Genomic DNA, 14,506 nt, shown 5'->3' with positions numbered 1-14,506 from the left:
AGCCAAGGAAAGGTGCTAGGGAAGGTGTCTGAAAGAGCTTTGAAGGGGCTAGCACTCTCAGGGGCTCCAGCCTTCTTAACCACTTGGGAGGCCCCAAACTCACCCTGCTACCCACACCTCTTCCCCTTTTCCCAGCACATCCTTCCCTAGAGGCCATGCTGGGTTCAAGACTCAGGCAGCCTTGCACTGATTCTCCCCAGGGCGGAGCTGAGTATCCTCCTCCATGAGGGGCAGAGCCCATGATTCAGGTCACAGGCCCTGCAGGCAGCCTGCCCCAGCTCACAGCCCAGCTCCACCATGGACCTGGCCATAAGACCTTGGGCAAGTCTTTCATCTTTGTGTGACTCAGTTTCCTTACTGTAAAAGGGGGATAATAGTACTATTTTATAGAGTTATTGTATTAAATGAGACAATCCATGTAAAACACTCAGAACAATGCCCAACATATAACCCCAAATCCCTAAGTGTTTGCTGTTATCATTTGTGTCACTGATGAGCCCCACACAAACCTCAGCTTAGTGGGTATGCCTGTTGCAGGTATATCACCTGGCCTTGCAAGTGTGTTTAGCCAGCGTCTTCTTTAAAGCGGGGGGTATGTCTTTCATCCTTCGGCAAATGGTAGACTACCAATAAATGGTTGTAGAATGAATGAATGAGTGAGCCATCTTTCACTCCATCCACAGATGGCGGTACCCTGATCCCAGTCACATGGTTTGTTGAGTCTTGAGTACCAGTCAACTGATTAGTTAGTTCAGTCTTCTTTCTTGGTGGGTTCTGTGGACATGTGAGTGGGTCTCTGGGAAAAGAAGACACAGAACTGAATGCCAGGCTCTGTCCCACCCACCCCCCCATATGCCATCCTCCCCATTTGCCAGCTGCCTTTCACCACCTTCGGCACTACCTGTAGGTCAGCAATGAAGGAAGGGTGCCTCTTCCCTCTTCCCTCTTCCCTCTTCCCAGGATCAGGGACAGCTGACTCTAAAGCAAAAGCCAGAGCCTGCCCACCCCTCCTAAACTGTGAACAATATCTCTGCTAGGCTCACGGGCTTGAGGGATTGACTCACTGAAGCCAGCCTCCCAATCACATTTGCTGACTACTCCCTTGCCGCAGTCCTCAGGTTAAATATTGCTAAATGCCTGTGATTGAACCTATCTTACTGACGTTGGGTGAAGCGCAAAGCCTGGCCAGAAGAGTGGCTTAAGTGGCCGAGATCATGAGAGAAAGGCATCATCCACCTAGAGTTGGACCATGGCCTGCCTGGACTGAGTGAGATTGTTTTTCTGCTTTTAAAAAGAAAAGCACATTTTCCAAACATGGATCCTGTAATATAGGACTCCTGGCTATTGGTCTCTTCAAAATAGTCTGTCTTGGATGCTGAGGTCAGAATTTCTTGATCGGTGTGCTTCTGTTTTTTTTTTTGTTGTTGTTCTTTAAGTGAATTAGGGCCTGTTAGGAAGGAGCCGGAGAAGAGAGGTGAGATTAACTCACCTCACCTGGAGGGTCCTGAGTGGCCACTTGCAATCAAAGAGGGGTGGCGCACCCTCCCCTCCTAATTTTGAGCAGTTCAACTGATTTGTGAAGCCCCCATCCCGGGGCTTGGTCGGGGATACGGGAGGAGAGGCACAGCCCCAGGAGCTGCAGTCTAGTTGAGGAGACAGAGTTCCCACAGATGAGAACAGCAGAAAACTGTTCAACTAAGCACTTGTTTTTATGTGTCGGACTCTTGGATGTGGAAGGGCTCATTGGGAGGAGAGTCAGCATAGGCTGGGAAGCTGGGGAGGGTTCCGATGGTGGGGGTATCTGGTAGAGGACCCAGGTGCGGGGAAGGCGTGCCAGTGGGGAGAAGAGCAGGAACAAAGGCCCAGGGGTGACAGGGACACCCACTGTGGGGGAGCGTGGTTCAGGGTGACAGACGAAGGGACAAAGGGACTCGTCAGCCCCCTGCCTTGTGAGTCTGCTTACCTCTCCTTCCATGGGAGAAAGGAGTCCCAGAGACTGACTGCCCCACCACACAGCACATCATGGGGGTAGAGAGCTGTCTCTGTGGGTGTGCTGGGGACAGTTCCAGGCTGGGGTCCCGAGGTTCCAGGGTCATACCAAGGAGGGATTCCTCCACACATCCCTCTGCATGGGGAAGGGGATGCTACTGGGGAAAATGACACCCACTCCTGGCCAATTTGGAGCTGTCCATGTAAAGCTCCAACAAGGGGAATTCTATGCAACTCACAAAGCATTCACTGAGCTCCCTCTGTGGGCACAAGACCTGCACACGTCCAGCAAATGCCGGGGTCACTGGGGGCTCAGATCCCGCACCGTGTCCTTCCTGCACACTGAGGAATCAGTCCGAGGCCAGCAGCATGGCAGAAGTAAGCCAGCGAGGCTCTGCATTTCTGGCCAAACAGGCAAGGAGAGAGAGGCGATCGCGGGCAGGCAGGAGTGGAGATGGGCAGGCAGAGGACAGAGGCAGAGACCAGGGAGGTGCTTCGCTTCTCAGATCAGTTATATGGGCCTTGCTTTCTCAGAGATTCTGCCTGTTGCCCATCTCCCGCAGTTTAGCCATTGGTGGGGTCACACCAATGAGACCCCAGAGCCTCTCTCACGTGGTGCACGGTGAGCAGTGGTCCCTTCCCAGGGAGTCACGCCCAGCTTCTCAGCAGGTGCACCCTGATCTGAGAAAATTCAAAACAGGAAGATCTGAACTCCCAGGCCAGGTTCGTTAGAAGGGGACACAGTTCGGTTTCTTGGTTCTAAGCGTTTATCTTGGTATTTGTATGAGGAACGAATACCCCACATGCATTTCAAATCCAGCCTTGATGCTCAGATAGAGCCCTCTGTGGAGGAGCCCGAGATCTGACTTTCACACTGGAGACGCCACTGGGGGTAGAGGGAGGTCAGGTGCATGGGGTCCAGGGAGGCCCCAGAGACCTCAGCTCTCTCCACCTGGGTCCTTGGAGGAAGAGACTGAGGTCATCCCTGAGCCCCTCACCCCAAATCCCAGCCATGGGGTGGGGGTGTGGAGGGAGGACATCTCCCATCAGGGCCCCCAAGGTCCCCACTCACACTTCCTGACACACTGCCCAGGGCCTTGGGAGGGGATGACAGGAACTGAGCCCCAAACCAGGTCTCTGCTTCACCACCAAGCAAGTCACACAGGCCCCCCTGGTTGTCAGATGCTGGTAACACCCCTGTCTACTCTAAGGTGCAAGCGTCATGAGCTCCCGGGCATGATAGCACAGTGGCAAGTAAATCTCCATGTGTGAATGAAAGGGAGCAGTTTGTGCCGTCCTGGGGACCAGCAGGCGCTGCCAGCCTAGAGCAGGGGCACAAGGGCAGCCCCTTGGCTGTGGGAACAAAAGCCAGCACGTGTCACGAAGCAGGTTGTACTTGTCTTGTTGGGCCTTAGAAAGTCTGACACTTTCCCTGGGCCCGTCCCCAACCCCTGAGCCCCATGGGCCCATCAGCCCAGCCACAGACCGAGAACTCTTTGTTGAGAAAGGGGAGAGGCCATCAGTATGTCACGTCCACTTTTTGTCCTTTTTCACAGTGCCATAAAGATGTTGCAGCCGACACCAGACATGAAATCCTCCGGCACTGAGGGTATGAACAAGGGTAACTATCAGGGACAGACCCTTGGCAAAAGGCCAACCTGCTGGTCCATCCTCTGAGGTCTGAGCCAATTAGGTCCCTGGGTCTGAACTTACTGGGCCCTGCCCAGTGCCCCCAGGAAGAGAAAGAGAGGGCTGGTCCCGTCCCCTGGGGCTTCCCAGTCTAGGTCTGGGGGTGTTCCCCAGCCCCACGCCCATCTGTATCTTGTGGCCACCAAGGGCAGAAAGGCTGAGACCGTCACAGTGAGCCGGGTCCAGTTCCCCACATCACACAACCAGCTTAACTCTGAGAAACTCTTGAACTTGGAGTTCACCTGCAGCTCAAACTCCTCTGGAGTTTCTGGTGTAAAGAGAGTTGACGCAGGAGGGCAGTGCTGAGCCTGAAAGCAGGCTGTGGGCTGAGGGTGGGGTTTCAGCACTGGAGGGCCCTGAAGAAAGGAGCAGGCCAACAGCCCTGATTCACTGGCTGAGGGCACCATCCATCTCCCTCTCCTGCCGGCCGCCCCATCATCCCCACCCACCAGGCCTCCTCAGAGGAAGACGGATGGCTCCTTCTACCTCTGCGGGCCTAAGCCGGAGGGCAGACATCCCATCCTAGACCCTCTCCACACACGGCTTCCCCTGAGGTCAGCCATCTCTCCCCAGCCTTGCATCTCACTGTCACCCAGCCAGGGCCAGAGTGGAGTTTAACAACAACTGCATTCAATGACGTCTGTTCCTGGGGATGGGGGGTGGGGGGAGGAGACCCTGGAGTTAGCAGCTCCTGTAGTAGAATATTTCCATGTGGGCAAACACACACCACCCAGAAGACACTGGGAAGGCCACCCTTGCCCACCCAGACCATGGGGGACAGAGGTAGACAAAGATGTGGAGACAAAGACATGTGTCTTCTAACTGCCAAATGAGAGGGACCATTGCTAAGGGCTTTAAGAGATGTTGGGGTTGGTGTAGTCAAGGAAGACTTCCTGGAGGAGGGGAGGCTTAGTCTCTCCTAGGACACGTGGGCTCAAAAGGAAGGAGGCATGGAAGAGGTAGCAGGGGAAAGGGTACTGTTCTGAGGCTTGGATTCCCCCAATGCAGGTGGAGAAGTAAGAGTCAGAGTCACGCTCTGTGGGTGAGCAATCATTGTCCTTCTCTTACGGAGAGAGGAGAACATCAGCAGAGAAATCCCCAGAGAAAGGGGGAGGGAGGGAGTATAGTCCAGGTAGAAAGGCCTGGAGGGACTGGAATGGCCAAGACGGGTCCTGGGGAGATTCTGGCAGAAGGGTCACCCCGTGGCCGGGCACTGGGAAAGAGAGGCAGAGACAGTGGCAGGGCCAGCCCCGTGGTTTCTTTCTCTGCCTGTTACCAGGAGCTCACAGATTCTCAAGGCTCTCAGAGATTAGAAGAGGAGACGAGGCTTACCCCTGGGGCAAGCCATGAGCAGTGGTCAAGGGTAGAGCCACATAGGAATCCACAGAAGGTGAGACCACAAGGCCGAGGTAGGCTCTTAGGGCCTCACTGAAGAGCAGGACCCAAGCAGTGGGTTTGGAGGAGGTGCAAACCTGGGGCAGGCCAAGAGGTGGGGGGACATTCCCAGGGGAAGAGCATATATGTGAAGAACTGCTCTGCAGCTGTCTCTCCCACACGAGGGAAGGGGGCATCTGCCCCAGAAGGCACTGGGGAGGCAACCCTCACCCACCCAGACCATCGGGGACAGAGGCTCGATGGCGGGACACACATAGCTTTGGAACACCAGCAACCCTCTTTCCAGGGAAACTGGAAGACATCCCCTCTCCCCCTCCCTCTATCCACCCACACACAGTCTGCCTTAATTTCTCTGCAGTGGGGCCCACCTCCGTTTTGTAAACCCTGGGATGAGGAATGATGCTCTGAGGGTGGGGTTTCAGGCCCCATGGCAGGTGGATGGGTGGAGATTCAGGGCAAAGAAAATCACTCCCAACAGGGAGCCTCTCCTTGACCCTTAGGTCTGGCTGATTGGTGGGTTTTCTGCTCCCTTCCTGTTCCCCACCCCCTCCCACACCCAGCTTCCTCTCACTTCCTCCAGGCCAGTCAAGTGCAGGGCCTGAGGATCTGATGTTTTATTAAAGTCCAGATCTTCCTATTCTAGGGCCACCTTCCTCTGGCTAATTCTGTAATTCAATTAGTAGGAAGCCAAGGCCCGGCTGGGGTGGGAGGAGGGCGCGCTTCGGGAGCCTTCCTTCCCATGATGATTACACCCCAGGCTTCAGCCCTGTTCAGAGCTGGGCAGGAAATTGTACTTCCTTCACTTCACAATGACAAGGGCCTTTTATCCCCACACACGGGGGCTTTGTAAATTACTGCCATCTCCGTGCAATTAATTCTGCCACGCTGTGTTTTTTCCCTCGTGTGGGAGAGGGCACCCGCCCACCGTCTCAGGAATCAGCAGCGCCCCCTGCACCATCAGCCCAGGCTGCCCTTCTGGAGGAGGGTGTCTGCCACGCACCCACCTGCGCCCTAGCCGGCAACGCCCACTCTGCCTGCCTCCCCCAGCTGGCTTAACCTCCCCTGTCCCTACCCTTCTCCTCCTCCCTCTCCTTCTCTGCCCCCAGTGCTTCCTGATCTCTCTTCAGTGCCCCAAACCCCCAGTCGTGGTCCCCCCACCCTCTTCAGTTCCTTGGGCTAGAAGCTTCCGTTTCCATGAAGCTTCAGTTCCGTTTAGAAGACTCTGTCTCCACCCTTCACGGAGCTGACAGTCTATTCAGAGACACAAGACATGAAAAGGATCAACAGAAGGATGGGTAAATAAGAACAGTGAGGGGCTTCCCTGGTGGCCCAGTGGTTGAGAGTCCGCCTGCCGATGCAGGGGACACGGGTTCGTGGCCCAGTCCGGGAAGATCCTACGTGCAGCACTGTGGTGTGACTTTTCTGCAACTGTGACATTTCCCTGCCCCCACGCCCACCCCGATGATCTCCCAAGTCCGGCCCTGCTCCGCCAGGCTGCAATTCTATTCCACCAGGTCAGCGCTAGAAAGCGCTGACCCTGAGGCGGGGAGAGTCAAGTGATGAGCTGGTGCTGGGAGAACCATCCCAGACACTGGGACAGGACGGGGAAGGCGGGAGCTGAGGGGCGAGGCGGGACCTCACCCAGAGGTTCTCAAGTCACTTCTGCGCCTTTTCACCTCAGATCCCGCCATCAGCGCCACACAGCCGGTTGGGCCTCAGGAGACCTGGAGGGCGAGACAGGTGTGGGGGGAGGGTGGGCCTCTGTGCTCCATCATGGATTCTATCCCCCCCAGACAGCATCTTCTGGGATTCAGGGCCACAGGACCCAAATGAATACCATTTACAGCTTGCTGGGTGGAGAGAATCTACTTCAACTCCCAGATCTCAGAGGAAGCTTTGAGGCAGGGCCATAGCAGGACCCACCCATGATAATTTCCCTCATGAAGAACCTGCCAGGAAGCTAATGTCCAGTGATCTTCGTCCGTGCCCTCAGAACGGGCTGTGGGTCCTGCATCCTGCCTGGCTCACCCATTTCCACCCACCCCATTTTCACTCCATCTTCCCCTCTTAGCAAAGTATTTTTGTTTTTTCTTTAAAGTTAATTATATAAATGATACATGATACATGCTGGGTCTAAATGTGTCAAACAAAACAAAAAGTGTTAAAGTCATGGGAGACACCACCTACCCCCCCCCCCTTCCTCCCTCTTTTCAGCTTGATGGGACCCTTGTAGACCTTGGGCTATGGTGTAGGCACAAATTTGGGTGCATATGGGAGCCGGGGAGATGTCTCTGTATATACACGGCATCTGCTACTTTGCAACCTGCTTCTCCCATCTGACAGTGCGTCTTTCTGTGTTGGACATTTAGAACCATTTCACCTTTTTAATTGTTGTAGAGTATTCCACAGTTTAAACATAAAAACATTCTGGCACTGAGAAACCTTTAGATGGTTTTCCATTTTATTGCTATTCCCAACAGCTACGGTGGACCCATGTCTCCTCCTCTGTGAGCACAAGTATACAGGCAGGGTCAGGCTTGGGAAGGGAAGTGTTGGGCCTGAAGACAGGGAGAGATGTCTGTGCCACCAGCCCCATCCCCGGGAAGGGCGCTCCATTGTCAGACCTTCTCAAGCCTTCAGGTGCAGAGCCCGTACCACTCCCCCTGCCCACCCACCTCTGCTGCTTTGGATCGAATGTGGCTGCTCCCTGAGAGAACCCCATTTCCCAACTAGGCTGAGAGTTCCCAAGGGGCCTCACCGGGCGTGTCTCTGGGGACACCTCAGCTCCTTACAGGAGAGGGAGCCTGGCAGATTTAGTGACTGCCGAGCTGAGGCCCCCCTGCACCGCCCTCACAGCTCAGAGCCCCCTCCTCAACTCCTAGGAGAAGTACTGATGAGGACAGGAAGTCACAGTTAGTTCAGTGAGTGTCCAGTGGGCGAGGCTTGCGAGCGCTCTCTCCCCTGGCCACCCTGGGCGCCCACCTTGGCCCCCACCCAGGCCCGCTGCCCTCTGCAGCACCCTGTGAAGACAGACTCCCCTCCTGAAGCCCCCCATCCCTGCCAAGCTGCCGCTCCTTCAGGGTTCTGCCCCCGGCAAGGGAGCAGATGTGGTCCCTTCAAGCACAGAGTCAGCTGTTGATAACTATGTACTGTGTCCGCCTTTTTTTTTTTTTTTAAATATTTTATTTATTTATTTTTATTGCAGTACGCGGGCCTCTCACTGCTGTGGCCTCTCCCGTTGCGGAGCACAGGCTCCAGACGCACAGGCTCAGCGGCCATGGCTCCTGGGCCCAGCCGCTCCGCGGCACGTGGGATCCTCCCAGACCGGGGCACGAACCCGTGTCCTCTGCATCGGCAGGCGGACTCTCAACCACTGCGCCACCAGGGAAGCCCCTGTGTCCGCCTTTTTAAAAGAGCCACAGTGAGACAGCTCTCTCAGAGTGGACTGTCAGACATGGCACTGGGCTGGCTGAAGAGATAGTTTGAGGAGGCCAGGTGGGTGGGCACCAGTTGGCCCCTGTGTAAGGCTGGTCCCTCCTCATGGAGGCGTAGAGGGACAGGAGGGACTCTGCCTCTCTGACCCACCCCCCCATCCACAAGAGTGACTGTGTTTACACTGTGCTCTGTGATTAGAGAGTTCTGCAGAGGTTGTTAATGCTCATTGGCTAGTAAGTCTCCCCGCCAGCCTCTGAAGGGAGTTAGAGATGAGGAAACTGGGACTCCGAGAGAGGCATCAGTAAGTGACCCCTGGCTGAGTACCGCTTCCTGTCTGGAACCACACATCAGCCTTTGCAGGGGATGATCTGATGGGGGAGAGAGCAGGATGGTGACAGTAACCATACTGTCAAGCCCTGAGCAAATGGGCTCAAGGAGGCCTTGGGGACAAGAGCCCTCCCACCAGGGCAGCCTCTCAGCTCTCACCAGCAACCTCTGTCCTCCCACTATGGAGTGTCCTCGGGCCCTTGATCAGCTCCCAGCACCGCTGCCATGTCCCCGCACCTCCTGGCACCCCCAAAGCAGCCAAAGTGTTCGGGATTCAATGCTCTTGGCAAACATGTGTTGAGTTCCTGCCCCTTTCTGGGCACCGAGAACTAAGGAACAGAACAAAATCAAGTCCCGACCTCATCTGAGCCCGGGGAAACGCTAATCGAGGAACAAACACACAGTATTAACATGTCTGGGTGAGGGGTGCCAAAGAGAAGCACAAACAGGACGAGGGGTCAGAGAGCAGGCCTGCGTCCTGTGTGGGGGGTGGGAGGAGGTGCTGCGTTAAATGAGGCCATCAGAAGAGGCATCTCTGAGGAGGCCACGTGTGAGCGGAACCTCAAGGCAGTGAAGGGGCAGGCCGTGCAGACAGCAGACCGAGCTCCTTCTGAGCAGAGGGAACCACCAGAGCCAAGGTCCGAGGGCAGAGTATGCCTGGCGGGGCAGCGAGGCTGGAATGAGTTGGGTGAGTGAGCAGGGGAGGAATGGAAGAAGTCAAGGGGTGCAGATGACAGCGGAAGTCACACAGGGCCTGGGGGTCCCTCAAAGATTCTGGTTCACAACACAGCTGTGAGCGCTCTCAAAAAAAACTGTGGCAGAAATGCCTGGAAGCTGGACAAACGCAACAGATTCTTTTTTTTTTTTTCCTTTCTGGAGTCCTTTCCTTGTTATCCTGGTCCATGGAAACAATGTGGTCATTTTCTCTCCTTCCTCCTTTCTCCTCCTCCCTCTCCAAACCTGCCCTGACCTTGTCCTGAGCTGGCTTGCACAGCGGCTGCCTCCCAGTTGCAGGCAGGCATGGGCGGAGGACAAGGCCAGTGAGGGGACAAGAGGAAAGAGGCCCTGGCAGAGGCAGGCAGCAGCACGAGGGACGACGTCATGGGGGCCTCTGATTGCTGTTCATTTTAGTCCCCCAGTGTCTCCATCAATAACCGTCTGCCACAACCAGGATGGAGGAGCGGGGGGGGCGGGGAGGAGGGGTGATCTGGGGTCTGGATGGGGAGGCATGAGATGGAGTGGGACAGAGGCTCCTTGGCACTCATAGCTCCTCCCAGCCTGGGACAGAGTTGGAGGCAGGGAAGGCAGAGCGCCATGGGAGCTGAGAACTGTCTCCCAGCTTTCTCTCCCCGCTTCCTTCTGCCCGTCTCTACATCTCCCTCACAAATACATTCCCTTCCATCTCCTCTCTGAAGCTAGGAGAGGAAGGGAGGCAGGACCAAGTTTTACACTGGAAGGAGAGGAAGGGAGTTTTTATTGGGTGATGGAGGAGTCAGGAACTGCAGAGGATGCTGGGAGCATTCTTATGTCCAGGGAAACGAACAAGAGGCCAGAGCGAGCCTGGTGACAAGGCACCAGACTGGCACCAGAAGCCTACAAGCCTCATGAGAAGAGGGCCTGGGCTCCTGGACCTGTCACAGAAACTGGCTCAAGGGCACTCAGGAAATAGTTGATAAATGGCCAGGAGGATGACCACCCGGCCAGCTGTGGGCAGTCGAGAAGGGAGGTTGATTTAAGATGAACTAGACCAGTTAAGGTGGTCTGCCGGGAAGAAGTGGATCTTGATCAGATTCTTGAAAGATGGATGGGATTGGTAGATGTGAAAATGGGGAGAGAAGGCATACCAGGTGAGGAGACTGGAAAGAGGGAGAGCAAAGAAAGGGGGGCAGTGGTGAACACAGATGGTTGGGAGATCAGATCATGGGAGAGAGAGTGAAACAAGGGAGAGAAAGAAGACAGTGAGCCAGAGGTGGTGGCCAGCGCCCAGGGTGCCTTCTCTGGGGCCATGGTGGCTTTAGGAAGTCTGAGGCCACTATGCCCCTCCAGATGCAAGCCTGCTGCAGGCTGAAGTTGGCTTTTTGAGTTTCCCTAAGACCCTAGGGCCACCCAAGCCACACAGCCACATCTGGAGGCAAAGGAAGAGGCCCTGACACTGAGCAGTTTGAGGGAACTCCCAAAATGCCTCTCCCACCAACAAGTATTCTCTTTGCCTTGTCACCATGCCTGAAGGGCCAGCATTAAAAAGTCACCGCTTGAGTAAGACACAGTGTTCTGTAAAATCCAGATTCCCCGGTGAGGCACTGCAAGAGGAAAGCTGGACTGGACCTTGCAGACCACTGGATCAACCCTCTTGGTTAACACGTGAGGAGACTGAGGCAGGACAGGAGACTGCTGGAGTCACCCAGGGAATTAGAGGCAGAGCAAGAGTCTCCAAGCCCTCCAGGAGGGGTGTGAAGATATCACTGTAGATGTGACAACCGACTGGGGCAGGGGGCACATGGACAGCCCCATTCATTTTATTAGGACAGCCTGGCCTGGGGTCCTCCTTACAGATGGAGCCTTTGTTTGAAAGGTCGGGAGGGTCCCTGCATCATCCCTCCTAAGGGGCCAGAACAAGAGTTCACGATGGAGTGTAACTAGAGGTGCTGGGGTGAGGGGTGGAAGCTGCCCCTTCTGGGAGGTATTGGGGCTGGAGCTGAAACAGAACAACATCGGAGGGAGGCAGGCAGGCACCTGGCAGGCGGACAGGAAGAGACCCGCGGGGAGAGGGGGCGTGGCGGGGAGAAGATGCAGAGTGGGGAGACTTCACCAAAGGAGCAAAATAGAAAAGCAACGAGAGAGACGAAAAGCAGACACGGAAAAACGGCGAGGCAGGAAAGCTCGAGTAGAGCGCACGGGAGAGAAAGAGAGGTGGCGAGAGGGACCAAGAGCAGGGAGGGGCTGGAGACCGGAGGGCGGGCGGGAGGGCGCGTGGGCGGCCCGAGGGCGCCCCACTGACCCTTCTCGGCGCTTGCTTCCCTCCCCAGGCTGCGCTTTCCTCACCTACTGCGAGCGTGAGTCAGCGCTGAAGGCCCAGAGCGCGCTGCACGAGCAGAAGACTCTGCCCGGGGTAAGTGGCGCCCGCCGAGGCGCGAGCGACGGGCGCGCCGACAGGGGGCGACTTCGTGAGGCCGAGCCGCGGCGCAGCCGGCGGGGGGCTCTCGGGCCCCGGTGCGCGGCGCCGGCCTTCGCTCGGGAACTCGCGCGTCGCCCCTTGGGCCCCCAGGAGCCTCGAGGCGCGGGGCTGGGAAGCGGGTGCGTGGGCGCCGAGCTCAGACCTCGCCTGGCGGCCTGCGCACTCGGCCGTCCAGGCCCGACGGAATCCGGGCGGGGGACGAACTCGGCCGTGGCCACAAAGCTCGGGCGCGGCTCCTCCCCTGACCCACCGGGGCGCCGCCGATCGGTTTTCTCCTCCGAGCACTACCCGTTCGGGCAGCCCCGGGGTGGGGACGCGGGGTGCCCGGGGCCCTGAGATCCCGGAGCTGCCTCTATTGGGCCCGCCGGGCCGCCTGCCGCAAGGCTGCACTAACACCCACCGATCGACGTCGGACCCTCGCCGTTCCTGGGGTGGGGGCCGGGCCGGGCCGGGAGGGAGGGAGTGCCTACCCGCCCGGGCTCGGCGCCGCGAGTGAGATCACCGCGGTTTATTTAAGGAGCCAGCCCTCGTCTTTGATAAACTATCGTGCCTCAGCCCTGGTTTATAGCTTCTGTGCGGGGGAGAAGAGAATTATTTATGGCCCCCCTAACTGGGTGTGATATCAGCCGTGGCTATTATCGAAGCTAGTTCATCACCATAAAATAAGAAGTGTTCCCCGGGTCAAGGGTCTGCGCGGTCTCTTCTGTGGGTTCAGAGAGATGGGGCGGGGGATGCGGAAGGAGGGGGAGATATGCAGCTCACCGAGTATCTAAAGATAAATGGAAAGATGTGAGTGTTTGTGGGCATAGTTTAAAGAATTTTAAAATGTACCGTGTTGAAGCTTATACAATGGACACTGCAGGGAAGCACATGTGTTCTGTATATATGCTCACCAATATTTACACATGCATGTTTACATTCTTACCAAGCAAATCGTATGTAAACACACGTTTCCATTTCTGCCCCACAGCGGGAAAGGTTAACCAGGTAGACAGAGGGAAAGCGCAACCTGGGGCGGGAGCAGTCTTCCTTTGCATCAGAGATCCTTCTTTACCCGTTTAGGGGTGGGGAGGGCCTTCCTTCCATTAAGATAGCCTTTGTATTGTATTTTGGTATTTGTGATTGCAAAGCACGAGGCTGAGTCATCTTAATAACACACCCGCGGATGCAAATGTATGGAAATCGTGCACCGCACAGGTTTTTGTGTGGAACCCAGCTCTGGCAAGGTGGCCATTCCCCAGTTGGTTTTTCAGTGGCGCAGCTACGTGCACATATATTATAGTAATTACTTTCTGGGTGCCCTCTGTAAGATGGCAGAAATACGCTCCACATCACCCCGTGTTATGTGTGAAGCATAAAGCCATATTGTAAGAAAATCAAAGGCTTCTGAGAAAGGTTTGTGCTGATTAATAAAGTGTTTGTGGTACTTTGTTTTGGGGGAGATTGTGATAGATATTTTAGAACCACCCCAATGGAATAGAAAATACCACATCGTTATGGGAGGGCCTTCATCAGCTTGAGAGAGATTGCTGGGGAGTTTCGTGATGGCTAAAAGCCTGGAATTAGATGGGGAAACCGAAAGAGAAGGTGGGAGGGGGCGGCTTGGGATTTTGAAGGGGGAGAGACTGGGGACTTGGGAGAATTTCAGTAGCAAGTGTGGATTGTTCAGGATCTAACATTAACTTGTGGTTGTTTATTTTACATATAATAGAATAGCTAAATGATGGAGTGTATTAGTTCTTTAATAATTTATAGAAATACTTTGATGTTGCAGTAATTACATTAAAGGTCACATATCAAAGGTAATTTGGTTGAGCAGCTGTGATGGTTTCTCAGAAGCAATCAATACCACTGTCCGTGGTGCTGATTTCACCAAGGGGCCTGCCAGATTAAAGAAGGCTTATTACCAGGCAGAACGGCCCAGGGGAAATCAGGAGCATGTTGGAGCGACGCGCCAGCCCCCCTTCCACCAATAATTAACACTGTTCCCCATAATCTGTGCTAATCCTTCATACTGGGAGATCCAGTGGCATTTTTCTGAAACCACAAAGACAAGTTGGGCAAGTCTGGGAGAAAGGACAAAAAAAACAAACCAACCATGAATGTATGTTGGGAGGTGGGAGGGGTGAGGAGAGAGGCCAACAATGGAACTAAAACATAGCCTAGAGTCCCCTTGCGGTGCTTGGAACGCTGTCCTTTCTTCAAAGGCCTCACGCGGAGACTCTTGGCCTCAAAGACCTCATCACAATTCTCAAGGCAGGCACAGCCCACAGGGGGAGGGACAGGGAGAAAAGACAGGATTGCAGCTCCAACTTCCCAGGGCACATTGTCCCCCAAAAAACTCACATGGAGATTAATGAAAAACAAAATGACCAGATTTTAAAGTGGAGTCATCTGGATTCCAGAAAGCAGAACTGGTGTTACTATTGTTGGTTGGTTCTCTCCTTTGAGATCAGAGAAAGTGAGACGCAAATGCTGGGAAGTGGCCCAAGCAGA

At 55.2% G+C, this 14,506-nt stretch overlaps 1 protein-coding gene across 50 annotated transcripts in view; it reads left to right on the top strand.

Annotated features, from left to right (window-relative positions):
• CELF4 (CUGBP Elav-like family member 4) overlaps positions 1–14,506 on the top strand; it is a 296,327-nt gene that overhangs the window by 62,522 nt on the left and 219,299 nt on the right. For all 50 annotated transcript variants that reach the window (XM_060028930.1, XM_060028927.1, XM_060028935.1 and 47 more), the window contains exon 2: positions 11,862–11,944. In XM_060028930.1, coding sequence (XP_059884913.1) covers positions 11,862–11,944 — 83 coding nt within the window. The remainder of the gene's footprint in view (positions 1–11,861; positions 11,945–14,506) is intronic.

The sequence above is a fragment of the Delphinus delphis genome, chromosome 13 (genome assembly GCF_949987515.2).
Source record: "Delphinus delphis chromosome 13, mDelDel1.2, whole genome shotgun sequence".
NCBI classification, from domain to species: domain Eukaryota; kingdom Metazoa; phylum Chordata; class Mammalia; order Artiodactyla; family Delphinidae; genus Delphinus; species Delphinus delphis.
This window is presented reverse-complemented; position numbering and strand designations above follow the sequence as displayed.